An 18,835-nucleotide genomic window follows, 5' to 3' on the forward strand; every position below is an offset into this window, starting at 1 on the left:
GACTTTTTTGAAAACCTCTCATTGCTTATTAATGTTGGAATGTCTGATGTGATTTTGACAAAAAATAACTTCATTCATGCCCCACCAAGGCCCTTCACTTAAAAGTAGACAATAAAGTAGACTCAATGACTTTGCAGGGTGTGTAGAGTGACAGCATGAAGAAAAACACAAATAAAAACCCTTTATCAATTATTAAAATACTTCCCTTTTGTCGTAACTAAGGTGAGACCATTTCAAAATTCTATATCACATTTTATCATACACCATATGTAAGAATAGACACTTGAGGGACTGTAATCAAAAATTTGCAAAAAGCCAAAATCCTTTTTAGGTGTCACGGACAACTGTAGAGAAGAGGGCTTTAGATAACTGATTCAAAGATGTTGTTTCATCTTCATATTTCTGTCACTTCACTGATGTGAGGTGAGGTTTTCCCTTTAGCCTCAACACCATTTTTTTTTTCGTTGGCTTCCCTGTGTCTGTAACCCTCACCTCTCTCACCTCACTGACTGAACACTATCAACATTTAGAGGGGCAGTTGCCATATACCTTTAAAAAAAGGGGGAATAAGAAAGACTGTTCAGAAATTGCTCAGAGCCTTAAGCAATGAGGTCTTCACATAAGTCACTGGCCCTGTCGTTTTCAATACATCAGATAGCTTAGGGCTCAATATATTAGATGTTTCTACCCTGGTGGGAAATGTTCTATTTGGTGTTAACAAGTCAAAACACACACACACACATTTGACCGTTAGATTTATGCAAAAATAAGAAAAAACACTGCACAGCTTTTAGAATCATTTTACCTATTTGGCGTTGAACCTAGAAACTAACCCATGCATTATGTATGGGATGGTGTCAAAGGGGTTTGCATCTCAAAGTGGGAAACTTACTGTATAATCAAATTAAAGCCGACTGAGAAGTTCATGCTGACAGTTTTATGCAGGAAACAACATGGGTTGGTAAAAATGAACTGGGGCGGCATATTGTAAAATAAAAACCTGTAACGCTCAGAGACATTCTAGTTAATTAATTTCAGCGCTCTCAGTTGTCTTTTAAACATTGTTCACTGCGGTTGACGACCAGCTCTAGACACGGTTAATTTTGGCATCTATGTCCTATATACAGGCGCAGACTCGTTAAACAGGGGTCCGTGTTATTCATGCCAATGTCATATTTCCTCTTTCCATTGGGCCTTATCTGTCAAAGTCTTCATGCTTCCTTTCTTTCTTTCTTTTCAGCGTCCTCAGGCTCTTTTCCGCCTCTCCCGGTTTCCTCTTTGTCTTGTACTTTTCTACCTCCTTCCATCATATACTCTTCCTGCTTTTCTATTCTCCACCCTGTTCATCTTAGCAGTCTGGAGTTTTGTCTCCCAGGGATGTCTATTGATCCACCAAGCGGCAGGGAGGCCAGAATAGAACAGACACAGCAGGTTGGCAGCAAGGTGAATGACAGGTCAATCCATCTTAGTCTCAGTGTGTGTGTGTGTGTGTGTGTGTGTGTGTGTGTGTGCGCGCCTGTGCGAACTCCTCAAAGTGAACCCATTAGACACAAATAAAGGCCAACAAAGGGACCCAGGTAGAAATATATATTTTTGTGTGAGCCTATCCCTACAACATTCAGGTCATTGCTGTCAGATAAGTAAGTTCAAACGCACAAACATGAATATGGATACATACCCCAATGATGCTGAGTCCTTTGAGGTAGTCCATACGTGGCTGGGCCTGGGGAACGCAACCTGCTAGTACCACCTTTTTCTCCTGTTCTTGAGCTTTTCTGTCAAAACAAATACAAAGAAAATGACAGAAGAAAAGATTACATTTTAGCACCAACACTGTGCACAATTCCAAGTCTCAGCCTTCTTTAACCCATTTAAATGCAGCATATGGGGGTATATACCTTTAAGAACACATGTGAGGTTTGTGAGCTTTTCCCTTGAGAGCAGGATGAGACATTTTATACAATGTCATCGAGTGATTGATGGAACACATCGTGATTTGGGAGAATGGCGAAGCATAGTATGGTTAATACAGTTAGCTGGTTTGGAAAAAGTTTCTGAAGTTGCGTGTCAGACAGTGGCTGACAATTTAAGGGAGGGAAGCGATACTGAAAAGATGCAGCAGAGTTTCCTTGAGGAAAACAATGATGAAAGGGAGATTTTAGATGTTAATGTTGGCAATTCTGTCAGCTTTTCAGAGAAGCTGCAGGTGTTAGGTGGTTGTTTTCAAACAATGCTTAGGTTTTAGAATGCATTTCAACGTGAGAAAGGAAAACAATGTTGGGGAGAGTTTCCTGCTACAAGGAGAACACGGCTTGTTTTCCCCAGTGGCATGTGAGCTATTCCCTCATGGAATGCCCTTGAGAAAAAGAATTTGCTCAAGGTAAATCCCACAGTGTAAATTCAGACTTTGTAAATGTGATAATTGGTTTGTTTGTTATGTCTGATTATCTAAAATGGGAACAACAGATTTGTTTATGCCTCAGTGCCAGCAACAGCCATGGCCAGAAGCACTGTGTTTTTGGGTTGCCTGTCTGTACGGACATCAGCCCGTCCATCTGTATGTCTATTTCATGTTAACGCAATAAGAACGCGTAGAGCAAATTCCATTACATCTAGCAAAACAGGGTGAAATCTCTGTTTTTAGCCGCAACAATAACATTTACCAATTTTTTTTAAATACCCATTTTTAAGTGTAGGGCATTTGATTTAATGTTCAATTAAGGTTAAGTAGACTGCATTAAAAGTATAGGTCACAAATTGCAACTTCAGTTTAACTTAAGTTAGCAAAAATATGATTAGCAATTGTGGCCAATTAAGTGAGCCAGGTTATAAAAAAAACGCACAGCTTTCTGTGTTTAGATTTGGTCTAATATAACATGGTGTTGTTCTGAAACTAAATTAGATTGTGAGACTTCATAAAAAATGGGAGAGGGTACACAAGTGTCTGTAGGCTACTGAACATAAGCCGAAACACATTTGTAGTGGTTCAGCCTTAGAGGAAGAGACATGCTTCCAATAACAGGATTATCTGGAAGGATTATCTGAGGAAATTGGTGTCTCAGTGACTGAGCAGAAAGTTGGGAGGACATTGCAAGAAGTCAAACTCTTTATATGGCCTCCAAAAAGAAGGGAAACGCATACAAAAATAAATAAGAGATAGATACAACTCTGCCAAAGAACATGAAAAGAGGCCTGGTCTGCATACTTTGGTCAGACAAAAATAAAATATATTTGTTCCAATGCGGCATAATGTGGTGCAATAGAAAAAGAAATGTAAAGGTTGCCTTGTGAATGTAATTCATATACCAAATACTGAAGTGAATAACTCCCAACCAGCAACAAGCTTGAAGGAACCTTATTTAAAACAAAATGCAAAGTTCACACAAGAGTCTTTACAGAAGAAGGAAAGAGAAAACTATGAACTGACCAGACATGTCCCTTGACTTCAATCCAATAGAAAACCTTTGGAGTCAGTATTTTAAAACAGAAGGTAAAGCAAGGGGGAAAAAAAGAGACTGCTTTAACAAACACCAGCTGAAAGGAATCATCTGTGAATAATGGCAGCAAATCTCGCCACAGATTTGTTTACGCTGGCATCATCCATGACAAGGAGGATCAAATCTGTCATCTACAATAAAGTCTAAAGGACGGAATATGAATATTAAAGGCTGAACCAACATTTGTTGAGATTGGTACATAAATATGAACCTTTGTTATAGAACGTTTTCCTGTTACTGGCCATGTTATATTGTATAACACAATGTAATGTAAAAACATAATGTATTTATTTACAATTACTTATTAATAGAAATGAAAACCAGCACTAAAAATCAAGATGTGAATTTAAAAGGCCCGTCAGACAGTAAATACTGTAGCAAACCACTATAAGAGTGAGTGTATGTGTGCGTGTTTCGAGTGTGCGCATGCGGATGTGTGCGAGTCGGTATGTCACCTCCAGTTAGTGGCAGTGTGATTTGAGACACTCGGTCTGTCTGACAAAAGCTTTTGGAGGAGCTGCCCAGACTCCACCATGAATCTTTAATAATGAAGCCTCCTGACAGTTGGAGTAAGAGAGAGAGAGGGAGGGAGAGAGGGATGAAAGTGGGTAGCTGTGTAAGTGAGGAGGGAATCATGGGAGGAGCAAAGAAACTGGATGCAAACTGTCAGTTGGGTTTTAATTCAGGCTGTGTTTGTATTCCTCGGCAAAGCAAAGACAGGCAGAGTGATGGAGGTGGAGGGGGTGAGCAAGAGAGCAGAGCGAGAGAGAGAGAGGTGAAGGCAGACAAACAAAACGAGGAACGGAGGGATAGATGAAAGCTACAGTTGGTGAGAGATGAGTGGGGAGATGAAGGGAGGGGAGATGAAGGCAGAGTGAAAACTTTTTTATGATTAGTTTTCGATTATTATTCTGAGCTGTTTGTATTATTCAGGTTTATTTTAGTCTCCTCATTTTTTTATTTCTTCATCTAATTCCTGTAAGTGTTGAGCAGGTAGCAACAAATCACTTAAGATGCCAAAAAAGATGACACATGGAGGAAGAAGAAAGTCCGCTGAATGTGACGCCTCACCACAGACTAAAGTGTTCTAACAGCACGTTCAGAGAAACTGTACTTCCATTGATCCTCGGGAATGCATGTTATTATTGTACATGTATGTTTATAGCTTTATCAACAGCCCTTTATTATAGAAAATAAGGGAATAATATCCAGCTACTTAAAATCTCTGTTCTGGTGTAAAAACATGCAGAAAACACACAGAGGCAGGGAGCACTTTATAGCTGTAGAATCGTGATGCTGGTAAATACTTAAAGTGGGAATGATGTAAACTTCCAAGACTGGGTGAAGTGAGACGGATGAAGCCAAAAAGAGGGATTTATCTGCTTAGAGTAACTTGTTCCCCCCAAACTGTTCCTCATGAGGGACCCACACTGGCATCACTGAGCGCACGCACACACACACACACACACACACACACACACACACACACACACACACACACACACACACACACACACACACACACACACACACACACACACACACACACACACACACACACACACACACACACACACACACACACACACACACACACACACACACACACACACACACACACACACACACTCACTCACTCACTCACTCACTCACTCACTCACTCACTCACTCACTCTAGGGGTGCGTCTGCATAATTCACGCAGTCTCCTGCCAAAATGCGCCAAACGTTCCTTTAATGCGCTACTTGCTCCCCGCCCACACACCCAGAGCCATAGCTGACACAGCGAGTAAGCAGACGCTGCCTGATCCGTCGCCTCAGCGCCCCAGGGGGGAACAGGCCAATCACGTCGCACACGGTTCCTGGATGGGATGAGATGGAATGGGATTATGTGATGCAGTTGCCGTGGTGATACTTTTGAGCCCGACTGAGCGCTCGCTGCCAGTGACCCGGACCAGAGCAGATGTCCCCCGAGATCAGAGGACGAGGTGTGCTCGCAGACGCACACGCACAGGCACAAACACACACACACACACACACAAACACGTTTCCTTGGCACCTAGCCCTAAATCTCTACGGCCCCCTGTCAACTCCATGCTCTCTATAGCCTCAAGACCACACATGCACACACACATACCAATGGTCACGGATGGTAATGGCAAACAGCAAACACTCATCTATGCATACATGTATGACCTCTGCGGTATACATGTATGTTAGGGAGGGCTGTGCTGTACATACTGGTTTTTAACAGCTGAGTGGACACAGTGAATCAGTCAAATTGGAGCGGACTAAATGTCCAACTGAATTGATCAGGTTGACTTGGAGAAGCCCCTTGTAGTAAATATGACATTAAAATAACTCGGCATTAAGATGGACCACAGTGCATGACCTATATAAGGGCCTTTTCAACTTTCTTTCAACAAAACTTGAAGTGAAAGGAGACCCTTTCCGCCTGGATCTTCTATAGCATAGGATTTATATGACTGTGGCGGAAATGCAGTGACATTATCATATAAGTAAGCCACGATGCTTATGTTCTCACAACTGCAACAAATGTCTGAAAGCGTCCAAGTCGATGTAAAAGAATATGGCTAAACATTTTTTCAAATCATGTACATGTATTAAGATAAAGTTTGAATAGAGTTAGTGGTTAGCTAAATAAAACAAATTGATTAAGTTCATTTCCTGACTCTGTTCGTTGTGCGTCGTGTTTCGAGAAGAGCTCACTTTCTTTTTTTTTATTTCTTCAACCATCATCATGGCCAATCTTGTCATTTTAAGTCGTCGCCACATGTTGGCCACCAATCGTGTCTGTCACTAGTACGAGTCCCAGCTGCACCCCTGGTACAGAAGGACCGCATGCTGCAAGATGTCCTCCTGGTGGGGTACGTGCATGCAGTGTCGAGAAATCCCACAAATCCTGCGACTTCTGATCACTTCCTTAAGTGAAAATGTTCCCCAAGGCAAAGAACTAAAACTTAATGAGAATCACCTCTGGAGTAATCTCCCTTGATCCGTCTGATCACATTCAAGCTAACGAGCACCCAGTTCAGATACACACAGACCAGGAGGGAGGCCTGAGTTCAAGCTTAGCTAAAGCAGATATTGAGCTCATATTAATTCTTGAGAATGGTTTGTTATTATTATATTTAGTTCTGTAAAACTGCGTCGTTCATTTCGACATAATGGTCGCTGGGTTTTAATACCCTCTGCTGTCACTAAGTGGCATTGACATGAAGGGTGGAAGCAAGGTCAGTGGTCTTCCCGTCCTCCCTCTCCATGCCCTTATAAGAATGAATCAAAGTTTGTTCTGTGTATTACATTTTATTGTGTACAGATTGTTCTTGAAAATGAAACATTATCCTTTAAATAAATAAAATGTTGGTTAATAATAGATTGTCACCAGATTGGTATTACTTCCATTATCCAGAGAACGTCAGCTGAGTAGACAATCCTTCAGGACACATTTGCGTTAAGCTAAGAAAATGTGGTCGAATGAAAATGTTACGCACACACATGCACACAAAGCATCCCAAATGAGTCTTGGGTGCATTCAAACCTAACAGACGTCCACTTGTGATTGCATCACCTAATATCAGGTTATGTCCAATGAAGTCATGGAGAACAACTTTCCGTGTCTGTGTGTGTGTGTGTGTGTGCGTGCGCGTGTCCTTTCAATGACTCTTCCTGCTGCTAAACACCCTCAGCCCTACAGAGCACTACATGGTGGGGGGCTGGCTCATTACTCACAGAGAGCTGGCCATATGGTCCCTAACAAACATGTTGCTTAAAGGATGAGGTCATACTGGTAAGAGTGGTGTAACTAGGATGTACAGATCTGCATCGTGATTAGCTCTGTGTGCTGTGTGCTCTGTGACCTCTACTGTTCGGAAAATGAGTTAAAATGCCATCTGTCTAATGTTTAAATCTGCTTTTTCAGATTTTTCTTTACCTAATTCAGCTAACATTTTTGTCCTAAAGCAAAATCACTGCATTCCAATTTAACCGAGTGTAACTGATTTATTATCCATTACATCCCTACGTTCTCTACCCCCACTTTCTTCCCCCTTCCCTTATTTCCCCTGTCCTTGCTCCTCTGTCTCATCTTTTCCTTCATCCCCTCATCTGCACTCTGACAGTTGTTTCTGGCTGAGTTGACAGCGAGCCAGCCAATCAGCACACTCCTGACCTCTCTGCATTAGCATAAGCAGCAAGGGGTAAGGTTAAGTACCCATCAAGCTTCAGTAATTAAGATGTGAGCTGGTGTGTGCATGAGTGTGTAAGTGAGTGTACCACAGATAGAGCAAATGTGTTCAGTCAACTACTTTGGATATTTCTTTTTGCAAATTTAAATGTATACAACAATCTAATCAAGGTCTTGGATTTCAATTCTATGTTTTTTTACAATCCAATATCTAAACTTACTTCTGATTACTTACCTCTAATTAAGAGACCATGATGTGTGTTTATTTATTTAATGTTTTTACTCTAGCAGCAGATGCATCTCCATTACTGGCTGACAGCCCAAACCGAACAAATCCGGAGAAAACACGAATAGTTACTCTAATTGAAAACACAGCCTCTCCTCTGTGAATAAGCATACAGGAAAAGTTTCCTCAAACAACTGTCAAAATACAAACGGTATAAATAAAACAGCAGCTAACTCTGGGTCCGAGGGATCTGACTGCTGACAAAGTGAACTAAATAAAAGCCGTTAATGTATAAGACCAGGGGTCTGTAAGAGATGTAACTGAGAGAGAGAGAAAGAGGAAATAAAGGTTGTTATTTAGTGATCGACAGGAAACTGTCAAAAGGACATCTTTATAAACGAGAGATAAGCAGAAGTAAGCAAGGTGGTAGTGAGTGTCAAACTGAAATAATAGTCAGGTAAACATAACAAGATGCAGAGGGAGAGACAGTGAGTCTCAAAGTCAGCTCAGGGTTAAACCCTAACCTTTCATAATGATATGAGCCTGTCTAAAAATAGGTTTGTGTGGACTAGAAAACTCTCAAAATCCTATTTCATCATTATTCTACATTCTATTGAAAACTGAATATGTAATCTAGCTCAGGGGGTTAAATAAGGAACACATACTTTTAAAGTAAAACTACAAATGTCAATACTTAATATTTTCTTTTATACAAAAATCCATCCAACCATGTTGAAATCAAATATCCGACTTGTATTGCATGAAAGTAAGACTTGAGGAGTAAAGGAAGGAAAAAAACGGTGCACATCTTATTCACCATGTAGGGAGAGGGGGATGACAACAGGAAATAAAGGAGGGAGGACGAGAGCTTGGAGGCCGTAATAGAAGATAGTGATTGAGGGATGAGAGAGAGGTTCGAGAAGTAAAGCTGCTGAACCCCCCTGAGATCTCTCTCTTTCTCACTCACGCACACAAGTCACACACGTCAACCGCTGTTGTGTTTCACTGGACACTAGATCTGTGGTCCAAAACGAATAAAACTGAATGAGAGCAAAACCCAAATTAAATAACAGAACAAATAAAAGCAAGGTGAGGAAGGAATAAAAAAAGGCAGGAAATGGGATGTATAATTTAATCAATACGAGGTAATACTAATTACATGAAAGCAGGTCTATAAAAGTGAGTTGTAGTAAGTGATGTATACCTAAAACCCTAAAAGATCCTTCAAACAAGATGCAAAGGCCAGAACACAGGTTTGATAGGAGCAGAGAGCTAAGCCTAATCTGAGTTACCACAATGAAACCCCATGACGACCTGATAAAAGACAATAGAATAAAAAAAACATCTGACTTGTTTTCAGTTTTATTCAGTTTATAGCCAGCGTGGTTAATAAAGGCATACATAGAGCTGCGTTTTACAGGATACAGGCAATCTGTTGACCAATCAATACACCTATAATGTGGCTGGTTTATGACTGGCTCGCACGGCCTCCGGGTGTATCAGAGATAGAATGCAGCCCAATTGCCAACATGGGCCTAGTAAAGGCCAGTCAGAGGAAATGCAAGGCTTTCAGATTATGGCCTTTAAAAAAAAAGAGAGAAGCCTCACACACCTGCCCGGTGCTGTGAAATGGATGACATCTGTCTTGTAAAAATGACTAGAATATGTGATAAATATTGCATCACTGTAAATGAGTTGTATACGCCGCTTGAATGGTTCATAATAGGGAAAATGCTGATATAAAAAGCAGGGGGGGAAAAACAGCTGAGAATTCCCAAACACATGCAGACACACATATGGGCAGGGAATTGCATGAGAGATGAGCACTTGAATGAGCAGTGAAGAGGGGGTAACCCGACGCTGAATCCCACTAAGAGTCCCAAGAGTCCTATTTCTAATGCAAAGTCCTGTTTTCTATAGGCGAGGCCATTATGGGACAAAGGTATAGGAGCAACCCCTCACCCGGACACAACTGACAAACAACACTCACAAGTTCACTCACAGGATTGTTTTTTCGTTCATCAAATTGTTTGTTCGATGGAATTATCAAAAAAACATATATCTTTATTCTTTATCTTTATTGGAACAAATGTCTGCATGTATAGATGAAGTTAGATATATTTGTGAGTCTAAAAGGAAGGAACCGTGTGCAGCGTTTCTGTGGTAATCAGATTTATGTGTTGACTGTTGTAGATAAAACACAGATTGTGTTGTCTAAATGATGATTTTTGAGTTTTGCTATCTATTTAAACTAATTTATATGCACTTAGCTTGTATGTGGAGCATTGGCAGTTAGTGTGGCAGCTCCAGTCTCAGACAAAACAGGTCATGTCACAGGGCAAACACAGGCATTCATCATTCAGAGCCACAGCCACTCCCCATGAGGCCTTTCACCTCTGTGTGAATCAATCTGAAAAACGAATATGCATGTGTGCAGGCATACATGCATTTTCCTTCCAGTGCATACACATGCTTACATGTGTTCGTATAGGTGTGTCCATGTGCACATGTTTGTGTGTCTCTGCAATTATTCTGAGCCAGAAGTGGAGACAAGGGGGAAGTCCTTGCTAAGATGACAGGGGTGAAAGGACAATTCTGGTTGAATGAATTCAAGCTAAATTAGTCCAAGCATAAACAATCATGATTGGTTTCAAGGTCATAAATTATTACAAGCAAGGTTTTGGAAAAGTGGAACAGCAAATGCTCAGTGACCTGGAATATTTCTTATTTTCAGTCAACACGAAGCCAAACTAATTATACTGTTCTAACAAGTATGGATTGGAAAGCATTGTCCAATCTTAACCTGTGAAAACAGTGTATATGCCCCAACGACTCGTCAAAACTATGTTTAAGAAACCTCTGATGATTTTCCACACTGAAAAAAAGGATGAAAAAATGGCAATTGGCACCCTGAGACGGAAATATAGTTTAGACATAGAGAAAAACCTTTAATTTCCTCAGCCAAGGACGTTGGAGCTCCAATTTTTTTTGCTCCAAAAAATTGGAGCAAATCTGGATAAACAGGTGGAACCAGGAATCTTTTACACTTAAGATTTGCCGTTTTTGCCATTTAAGATACGTGCCATTGTGCACCACTGCACTCTGAAACTCCCTCTTTTAAATGGCCTGTGCTACGCGAGACGGGTTTTCAACAATGTTGAACTTTGACCAAGGTTACGCTTTGAAGAACACCCATGCTTCCATCAGAAACAAAACTGCCAGCCAGTAAGCAGAATGCACAATGGAGTTAAAGTCGATATTGTGTCTGAGATTCCCAAATTGTATGACCAAGATTTTGTGAATATTGAAACCTCAGGAGGACAAATGAATCATGGAAACACATTTTGAGTCTATAGAGGTGGGTTTTTAGCTTAGGGAGCTTGTTGTAGGTAAGACAACTGTCTATTTTGCACTGAACACAACAGTTTACTTAGAAGTAACTAATTCTGATGCATCAGAGAAAAGGTCCTGTATTTGGATTAAACGGTTTAATCCAAATACTGATTAAACTGTGGACTGATTAAGCCCGGGGCCCCCGTCTGGAGCTAGGCCCAGACGGAGGGCTCGATGGCGAGCGCCTGGTGGCCGGGTTTGCCACGGAGCCCGGTCGGGCATAGCCCAAACAAACTACGTGGCAACCCCCCTCTCTTCATCCCATGGGCCCACCACCTGTGGGAAGACCCTTGGGGTTGGGTGCGCAGCCACATGGGTGGCAGCGAAGGTCAGGGGTCTCTGTTTGGATTAAACAGTTTAATCCAAATACTGTTTAATATTTGGATTAAACAGTATTTTAATCCAAATATTATTCTCCTGGAACCGTCACCTTATCGTGGTGGAGAGGTTTGCGTGTCCCTATGAACCTGAGGGCTGTGTTGTCTGGAGCCTTGTGCTCCTGGTAGGGTCTCTCATGGCAGAGTGGTCTCAGGTGAGGGGCCAGACTAAGAATGGTTCAAAAAACCTCAATGAATAACGAAAAAAGAGGAGATGTGACCCGGCCCGGAGGAAGCCCGGGGCCCCCGTCTGGAGCTAGGCCCAGACGGAGGGCTCGATGGCGAGCGCCTGGTGGCCTGATCTAAACCCGAGCGGTCGTTTGTTATTGGACTTCTGCGCTAGTCATGGAATATCCATAACAAACACCATGTTCGAACATAAGGGTGCTCATAAGTGTACCTGGTACCAGAGTACCCTAGGCCGAAGATCAATGATCGATTTTGTGATTGTGTCATCTGATCTGAGGCCACATGTTTTGGACACTCGGGTAAAGAGAGGGGCGGAACTGTCAACCGACCACCATCTGGTTGTGAGTTGGATCAGGGAATGGGGTAAATTTCCGGATAGACCTGGTAAGCCCAAACGAGTAGTGCGGGTGAACTGGGAACGTCTGGAGGAGGCCCCCGTCCTAGGTATCTTCAACTCACACCTCCGGCGGAGTTTTTCTGGCATTCCTGTGGAGGTTGGGGGCATTGAGCCGGAGTGGGCGGTGTTCAAAGCCTCCATTGCTGAAGCTGTGGTGGCTAGCTGTGGCCTCAGGGTCTTAGGCTCCTCAAGGGGCGGTAACCCTCGGACACCGTGGTGGACACCGGTGGTCAGGGAAGCCGTCCGATTGAAGAAGGAGGCCTTCCGGGATATGATATCCTGGAGGACTCCGGACTCGGTTGCAGGGTACCGACAGGCCCGAAGGGCTGCAGCTGCTGCCGTGTCGGAGGCTAAGCAGCGGGTGTGGGAGAAGTTCGGAGAGGCCATGGAGAAGGACATTCGGTCGGCACCAAAGTGTTTCTGGAAGACTATCCGGCACCTCAGGAGGGGGAAACGGGGAACCATCCAAGCTGTGTACAGCAAGGATGGGACTCTGTTGACCTCAACTGAGGAGGTCGTCGGACGTTGGAAGGAACACTTTGAGGAACTCCTGAATCCGAATAACACGCCCTCTATGTTGGAGGCAGAGCTCGAGGTTGATGGTGTTTCGTCGTCAATTTCCCTGGTGGAGGTCACTGAGGTAGTCAAACATCTCCGCAGTGGCAAAGCCCCAGGGATTGATGAGATCCAGCCAGAAATGCTAAAGGCTCTGGGTGTTGAGGGGCTGTCATGGTTGACACGCCTATTCAACATCGCATGGGAGTCGGGTACAGTGCCAAAGGAGTGGCAAACCGGGGTGGTGGTTCCCCTGTTCAAAAAGGGGGACCAGAGAGTGTGTACCAATTACCGGGGTATCACACTTCTCAGCCTCCCTGGTAAAGTCTACTCCAAGGTGCTGGAAATGGGGGTTCGGCCGATCGTCGAACCTCAGATTGAAGAGGAACAATGCGGTTTTCGCCCCGGACGTGGAACTACGGACCAGCTCTTCACTCTCGCAAGGATCCTGGAGGGGGCCTGGGAGTATGCCCATCCAGTCCACTTGGGTTTTGTGGATCTAGAGAAGGCGTATGACCGGGTCCCCCGGGAGAAACGGTGGGAGGTGCTGCGGGAGTATGGGGTAAGGGGGTCTCTCCTCAGGGCCATCCAATCTCTTCACTCCCAAAGCGAGAGCTATGTTCGGGTCCTCGGCAGCCAGTCAGTTTCGTTCTCAGTGGGTGCTGGTCTCTGCCAGGGCTGCGCCTTGTCACCAATCCTGTTTGTGATATACATGGACAGGATATCGAGGCGTAATCGTGGTGGGGAGGGGTTGCAGTTCGGTGGTCTGAGGATCTCGTCACTGCTTTTTGCGGATGATGTGGTCCTCATTGGATCATCGTCTTGTGACCTTCAGCACTCACTGGATCGGCTGGCGGCCGAGTGTGAAGCGGTTGGGATGAGGATCAGCACCGCTAAATCTGAGGCCATGACTCTTAGCAGGAAACCGATGGATTGCTTACTCCGGGTAGGAAATGAGTCCTTAGCCCAAGTGAAGGAGTTCAAGTACCTCTGGGTCTTGTTCGCGAGTGAGGGTACTATGGAGCGTGAGATTGGCCGGAGAATCGGAGCAGCGGGGGCGGTATTGCGTTCGCTTTACCGCACCGTTGTAACGAAAAGAGAGCTGAGCCGCAAGGCAAAGCTCTCGATCTACCGGTCGATCTTCGTTCCTATCCTCACCTATGGTCATGAGGGCTGGGTGATGACCGAAAGGACGAGATCGCGGGTACAAGCGGCCGAGATGAGTTTTTTCAGAAGGGTGGCTGGCGTCTCCCTTAGAGATAGGGTGAGAAGCTCAGTCATCCGTGAGGAACTCGGATTAGAGCCGCTGCTCCTTTACTTAGAAAGGAGTCAGCTGAGGTGGTTCGGGCATCTGGTAAGGATGCCCACTGGGCGCCTCCCTTGGGAGGTTTTCCAGGCACGTCCAGTGGGGAGGAGACCTCGGGGAAGACCCAGGACTAGGTGGAGAGATTATATCTCAACACTGGCCTGGGAACGCCTCGGGATCCCCCCGTCAGAGCTGGTCAATGTGGCCCGGGAAAGGGAAGTCTGGGGCCCCCTGCTTGAGCTGCTCCCCCCGCAACCCGACCCCGGATAAGCGGATGACGATGAGTGAGTGAGTGAGTTTCAAATTATCACACTGTGCCTGGATAAAATGTTATATATTGTAAAAGACGATGGAGGCACACGGTATGTTTGTATACATTTAATCACAGCAGTGGAAGTCCGCAGTTCCATACTCGGCATTAGCTGCAGTGTAGCAAAATAATTTCCATTGTACACTCAGCCTGAGAAATCAGCACTGGCCTGTAATATTTTGGCTTGGCTCAGAGCATCACCAAAACGTGAGAGCCTGGTGATGGTCTCTTCGTGGTTAATTCACTGTCCTAGGATGTGAAGTCGGTCGACCGAAGACACCGCATCATATTTCCATCTACATACATTTCATCAAGGACTTTGGTAGCTCATTTATCACCTGGTCATCAAGATAACCACTCCAATTCATCATCCATGACACATTGCATTCTCATTGCTTTCTGTAATTAAATTCAAAAGACTAAATAAAGAAAAAAAATACAAAAAAATTGGATGTTAAATGTTAAATTGCAATAATGTATGTTTACACACACTTTAGCATGTGACTGTATTTTCGGTTTAATCGACATATGTCGTCATTATACTTACAGCCATGTGTTTTGCATATTTGTAGATTACACATTTGTGTTCATGGGAGTCTGTGCACTGTGAGTTATTCATGATATTTGAGCATGCATGTGAAAACAGATATGTGAGTACATGTACAGTACGTGCATTAGGGGACTATGCCGACTATGGGAGACTCATTATAGAGCTACAAAGTCTAAGCATCTATTCAGCCTGTTAATTTCCCTGGCTGATGTCTTCTCCCCCTTGCAGCCTGAAGTGGCTCCACGGTGCCTCATCAGTCCCTCTAAAAGGCCTTCTTATTTAACTACGGTGCCTTATTTATCCTAAATAACATTCCATTTAAAGCCAAGGATGCAGCCTGCACAAAGCAAACTGTCTGATTAAATTGCTATGCAGGACTCCCTTACTTGGTCAAAATTAATTTATGGAATGCTCAAAAAAGCTATTTTTTTTCCTGCCCTAACACACACGCACAAACACGCACACACTCTTAAACACATGCACTCCTCGTCTGACTCGACACCAATTAAAAGGAAGGTTCAAGGTAAGGTTCATTACGTTAGAAAAGAGAGGAGAGGGAATGGGCATGGTTGTTAGGAGAAAAAAGGCTTTACAAAATCAGGAGGTGATTTTTAAAAACACACTTGCTTGTTAGCGGAACTGTGAATATTTTTCCAGTTGGGGATGAATAGAGCTGCTTTCAGCCTCTTTTGTTGAACCACATTTGTAACGTCTTTCTTTTTTTTCACACTTTGAACCAGTAGCGCTCACTTTCAATGAGGATCCAGGTCCTGATGTCTGAAACACACTGGAAATGTTTCATTACACGAAACACTAAAGTCACATTAATGATACATTTATATGTAACGTCATAATTCATCTGATCATCTGTTTTTTATCCAAACTTACTTAAGTATTACTCAATATTCACTGGAAACTATTTGAGGAATCTTCAGATGCCAAATCCTCCCAGCAGCATTCCTTCTTCAATGTCAACCAGTCTGTCTGTGTGTTTAAAACAGTTAAGGGCTAAGCCTGGTATATTACGGTACTGACCTACAGACTGTACAGACTGTACTGAAAATATACACGTATAGTTTTGTGTATCTATCATTCTTTTAACATACTGAATGTATACATCTATGGCTTGGATATCAGCCTCAGGCTTTTGTCACTCCAGATAATCTTTGGTGAAATTGCGTCTTGGCTAGTATACAGCAGCCTTTCCATCTGCTGGTTAAGTTAAATTAGACTTAACAAGCGCATTTAAATGAAGTTCAAGCTGCTTTGCTGGCAACATCTTCAGGGAACATATGTGCACACTAACAAAAATAGGAAGATAAATATGAACACACACAGGAAACCACAGACATCAACTCACAAGTAAACAAACTGAAACCTTTAAGTAGTGGTTAAAGAATTCAGCTGTAAACTCATCTACATATTCATTATCATCTTCAGATTCAGCCTCTCCTCATAAAAAAAACGTTTCTCTCTGACTCCTGCATCTTATTGTCTTTCCAAAGTTGACCAAGCTGTCATGCCGTCATCTGCTCTCTACTCGAATCCTTTCTCTTCCACAATGCACATCGCTTCTAAAATTCCCCCTCAGGGATCAAGCATAAGGCATTCAAAGGTCAAAAAGTCCTCACTGTCATCTTGCATGACTTAATGTATATCAAGCATGTCTCTATACTTTATCTTATGGAATCTGGACGTGACATGCACTGAGAGAGACTTTGAGAGAGTGTGTCCGTATCTTCATCAGTGCGTGCGTGTCACTGAAAAGTTTCTCAAATAAGTCGGCTGTCATTCGTCACCCTGGAGGTGCAGGGAGGAAGAGCGCTCGTTCGGAGGAGGGAGAGAATGTCATCTTTAACTTGCAGCGGGGATAAAGTATCTCAGTGGCTCAGTAATTTCCAGGTCAGTGCTTGTTTAGCTAACACCAACTGAAAAAGCCTCTGGGATCAGGAGCTAAAAAAAGAAAAAAGACCACGCTTCAAAAGGAAAAATGCCCAAAGCTTACAGGTGCTTCTCCAGAGAGCATGCACACGTCTTTCCTGCCCTTTTTCTCTTTTACAGTTAAGAGTTATTAATAAATGATGTGGCAGGTAAAAACAGCTTGTTGAAACACACATTAAAGGCTTGTGTGAGGCCACCTGTGTGTGTGTGTGTGTGTGTGCATGATTTGTACATAGTGAGTATACATTTGTGTCCTTTGCGTGTTTGCTGAAGTGTCCTCAGTGTATTTGGTGAATAGGTCCAGGCTGATTATGTTACAGTAGCACAGGGTTTGGTTCAGAGTCATATCCCTCTGTGTGTAACTAAAGATACTTGATAGGAAAACGGCAGGTGGTGTGCTGGCTGCTACGCACGCACACACACACACACACACCTGCCATCTGAGTCGGTCACTCTCTCAGGAACACACAAACACGTGCAGAGTGAATAAGTGCATTATGGCCTCCCTTGTTCCAAAGAAACACTGTTTCAGACTAGTCCAAACACGAAAAACAAACATGTGAGGGGAGAAAAAGAGATTGTCTCCTATTACTGTCCCAGTCTTTCATGTCACTGAGGCAGTTTAACTGAGAGCGAGAGAGCGCGAGAGAGAGAGAAAGAGAGAGAGAAAGAGAGAGATATGGCCGGGGAGGGCACGGGTTGGAGCAGCAGGTGTTGTGTATACGCTTGTGTCAGTGCAGGTGAACAGAGGGTCAGTCCGGTACTCTCCATATGCCATCTGTCACATCAACTACATCTCACACTGACATTTCCCTACATTGAGTAACAATGTTAAACCACCAAGACCCAGAGGTAATGCATTCACCAGGAAACACATCAACTAAATGTCAAACAAATAAAAAAAATATATTTATTGATAGACGAGGAAAGCAGCATATACTCACATTTATCAGGCTGGAAACACCAATTTAGTTTTTTACATCCCTTAAGTCTTTTTTAATATATCAAATGTGAAGAACCTGTATATTAGTTAATTTCTTGAATTTTTCATCCAATCTACTTAAAACTGGACCAGTGTGTTGCTGGGGGCTCGAGGACGTGCAGCTGCAAAGTTGGTGCAAATGTATAATTAAACAGGAGTCTTCAATGTAAGTGACATCAATCAAGACAACGTATCACAAAAATGGCTGCATCAGGTATGTTTTAAGTATGAAGTAAAAATACTGATTCCCCAGTTCAGGCTTCTGCAGTTTGAATCGTGAGTCACTGAACTGACGAACAGCACTTTGTGCGGCAGCTGGGCCAAGCAAACAGCCCACTCCAGACTGGCATGTTTACCACAGTCTCTTCCCAAACAAGCCAGCATATAACGGCCCTCATGTGTGATTTTACATAGCATGCCAGTGTTCTGGAATCAGAGGCATATAATGTCAAATATGACGTTGGCATCTGTTCCATCGAACCGGCCCTGCCTTTAACGCAGACAAGCAATCGGCTCTGTGATTACAACTATGGCATAAACATGGAACAACAATGGTTCCCTTGTCCGTGTTTGTACCTTTTATAAAGAATGATGAAGGGGAATAAAGGCGCAACAATCCCGTCTCCAACAGGGGTGTGAGATGCTAATGTAACAAGACTCTAGTCAGTTCAATTCAGCTCTGAACTGAGCTCAGCTTTTTCTTCCCCTCCTCATCATTCCCTCTCTCCATCTCTGTTGACATGTAGGTTCTAATGAGGTGCTAATGAGATTCACGCTCCTTCTCTGAATCAGATTACAGTGAATTATATATAAAGCTTTTAAATCACTGCAGCAAAATTGCACAGGTGGCGTATGACCCAGTATGACTTTTACACTGCTTTTACAATTTGACATCACAGTGACAGCG

At 43.2% G+C, this 18,835-nt stretch overlaps 1 protein-coding gene across 1 annotated transcript in view; it reads right to left on the reverse strand.

The window, feature by feature from the left end:
* cdkal1 (CDK5 regulatory subunit associated protein 1-like 1) overlaps positions 1–18,835 on the reverse strand; it is a 224,467-nt gene that overhangs the window by 157,615 nt on the left and 48,017 nt on the right. The window contains exon 5 of the mRNA XM_062399418.1: positions 1,679–1,775. Coding sequence (XP_062255402.1) covers positions 1,679–1,775 — 97 coding nt within the window. The remainder of the gene's footprint in view (positions 1–1,678; positions 1,776–18,835) is intronic.

This window comes from Platichthys flesus, chromosome 11 (genome assembly GCF_949316205.1).
Source record: "Platichthys flesus chromosome 11, fPlaFle2.1, whole genome shotgun sequence".
Taxonomy (NCBI): domain Eukaryota; kingdom Metazoa; phylum Chordata; class Actinopteri; order Pleuronectiformes; family Pleuronectidae; genus Platichthys; species Platichthys flesus.